Source organism: Alexandromys fortis, unplaced genomic scaffold (assembly GCF_014885135.2).
Source record: "Alexandromys fortis isolate MF-2015 unplaced genomic scaffold, M_Fortis_MF-2015_v1.1 scaffold_343, whole genome shotgun sequence".
NCBI classification, from domain to species: domain Eukaryota; kingdom Metazoa; phylum Chordata; class Mammalia; order Rodentia; family Cricetidae; genus Alexandromys; species Alexandromys fortis.
In genome coordinates, this window is record NW_026068262.1 from 248,576 (window position 1) to 251,155 (window position 2,580).

Genomic DNA, 2,580 nt, shown 5'->3' on the forward strand with positions numbered 1-2,580 from the left:
ACTTTGGAGATCAGCCCTCTGTCAGATGTGGTATTGGTGAAGATCTTTTCCCAATTGTAGGCTGTTTTTTTTTTTATCTTATTTATGGTATCCTTTGCCTTAAAGAAGATTTTCAATTTCAGGATGATCTATTTATTGATTGTTGTTCTTAGTGTCTCTGCAGCTGGTATTTTATTTAGGAAGTGATCTCCTGTGCCAATGCATTCAAGGCTAACTCCACTTCCTGTTCTATCAGGGTCAGTATACTTGGATTTATGTTGAGGTCTTTGATCCACTTGTACTTGAGTTTCATACATGGTGATAGACAAGGATATAATTACAATGTTCTATTGATGACATCCAGTTATGCCAGCACCATTGTTGAAGATGCTTTCTTTTTCCATTTTAGAGTTTTAGCTTCTTTTTCAAAAATCAGGGATTCATTGGTGTGGTTTAATGTCAAGGTCTTCAAATTGTTTCCACTGGTCCATGTGTCTGTTGTCTGTTTTTATGTGAAATCAGTTTTTTTTTAAACTATGGCTCTATAGTAGAGCTTGATGTCAGGGATGGTGATGTCTCTGGAAGTTCCTTTATAATAGGATTGTTTTAGCTGTTCTGTGTTTTTTTTTTCATATAGAGCTGAGTATTATTCTTTTGAATTCTGTGTGTTTTTGTTTTGGGGTTTTGATGGGGAATGCATTGAACCTGTCGATTGCTTTGGTAAAGTTGTCATTTTTATTACTTTAATCTTGCCTATACAAGAACATGGGAGATATTTCCCTTTCCTGATATCTTCTTCAACTTCTTTCTTCAAAGACTTAACATTCTTGTCATTTTGATTTTTCACTTGTTTTGTTAGAGCTGCTCCACAATATTTCATATTATTTGTGGCTGTTGTAAAGGGTGATGGTCTCTGAATCATTTTCTGCCTGTTTATCATTTGTATATAGGAGGGCTACAGTTTCTTTTTTCTTTTTTTGTACCATACTATATTACTGAAGGTATTTATCACCTGTAGGAATTCCATGATAGAATACTTGAAGTCACTTATGTGAGCTATAATTTAATTTGAGATAGCATAACTTTAACTTCTTTCTTTCCAATAACCCATTTACCTCCTTTTGTTGTCTTATTGTTCTACCTAGAACTTGAGTATCATATTGAATAGATGTGGAAATATTAGACAACCTTGTTTTGTACTGGATTTCAGTGAAATTGCTTTGACTTCATTTAATTTGATGTCATGCTGCTGGCGCCTTGTAAACTGTCTTTGTTAAGTTTGTTTCTTGTAGTACCGCTGTCACCAATCCCTTTATCATGAAAGGCTGTTGGATTTTGTCAAAGACCGTTTCAGCATCTAATGAGATGATTGTGTAATTTTTTTCTCTTAGTTTAGTTACAGAGTGGATTACATTGACAGATTTTCTATGTTAAACCATACCTGCATCTCTAGGATAAATCCAGGTGATCATTTTGTGTGTGTGTTCTTGGATTACATTCATTAATATTTTATTGAGTAATTTTTTTAATTTTTTATTTATTTATTAAAGGTTTTTTCTTTTTTCCGTTTATTTATTTATTAAAGATTTCTGTCTCTTCCCCGCCACCGCCTCCCATTTCCCTTCCCCTCCCCCAAACAAGTCCCCCTCCCTCGTCAGCCCAAAGAGCTATCAGGGTTCCCTGCCCTGTGGGAAGTCCAAGGACCACCCACCTCCATCGAGGTCTAGTAAGGTGAGAATCCAAACTGCCTAGGCTCCCACAAAGCCAATACGTGCAGTAGGATCAAAAACCCATTGCCAGAGTTTGTGGAAGATGGTGCCTGTTGTGACAGGGAAGTTTGGTGAGCGGCCTCCACCTAAGCGACTCACTAGAGAAGCTATGCGAAATTATTTAAAAGAACGTGGGGATCAAACAGTACTCATTCTTCACGCAAAAGTTGCGCAGAAGTCGTATGGAAATGAAAAACGATTTTTTTGCCCTCCTCCTTGTGTGTATCTTATGGGCAGTGGTTGGAAGAAAAAAAAAGAACAAATGGAAAGAGATGGTTGTTCGGAACAAGAGTCACAACCCTGTGCATTTATTGGGATAGGAAATAGTGACCAAGAAATGCAGCAGCTGAACTTGGAAGGGAAGAACTACTGCACAGCTAAAACATTGTACATATCTGATTCAGACAAGAGAAAGCATTTCATGTTGTCTGTAAAAATGTTCTATGGCAACAGTGATGACATTGGTGTGTTCCTCAGCAAGCGGATAAAAGTCATTTCCAAACCTTCCAAAAAGAAGCAGTCATTGAAAAATGCTGACTTGTGCATTGCCTCAGGAACAAAGGTGGCTTTGTTTAATCGGCTTAGATCCCAGTTAGTTAGTACCAGATACCTGCATGTAGAAGGAGGAAACTTCCATGCTAGTTCACAACAGTGGGGAGCATTTTATATTCATCTCTTGGATGATGATGAATCAGAAGGAGAGGAGTTCACAGTCCGAGATGGTTACATCCACTATGGACAGACTGTCAAACTTGTGTGCTCAGTTACTGGCATGGCACTCCCAAGATTGATAATTAGAAAAGTTGATAAGCAGACAGCATTACTGGATGCA

The 2,580-nt window shown here is 37.6% G+C and overlaps 1 protein-coding gene across 1 annotated transcript in view; it reads left to right on the plus strand.

The window, feature by feature from the left end:
- The first annotated feature begins 1,780 nt into the window (after positions 1–1,780).
- Positions 1,781–2,580, plus strand: part of LOC126494425 (recombining binding protein suppressor of hairless-like) — a 13,563-nt gene continuing 12,763 nt past the window's right edge. The window contains exon 1 of the mRNA XM_050131792.1: positions 1,781–2,577. Within this exon, the coding sequence (XP_049987749.1) occupies positions 1,792–2,577 (786 nt within the window). The 5' untranslated portion in view covers positions 1,781–1,791. The remainder of the gene's footprint in view (positions 2,578–2,580) is intronic.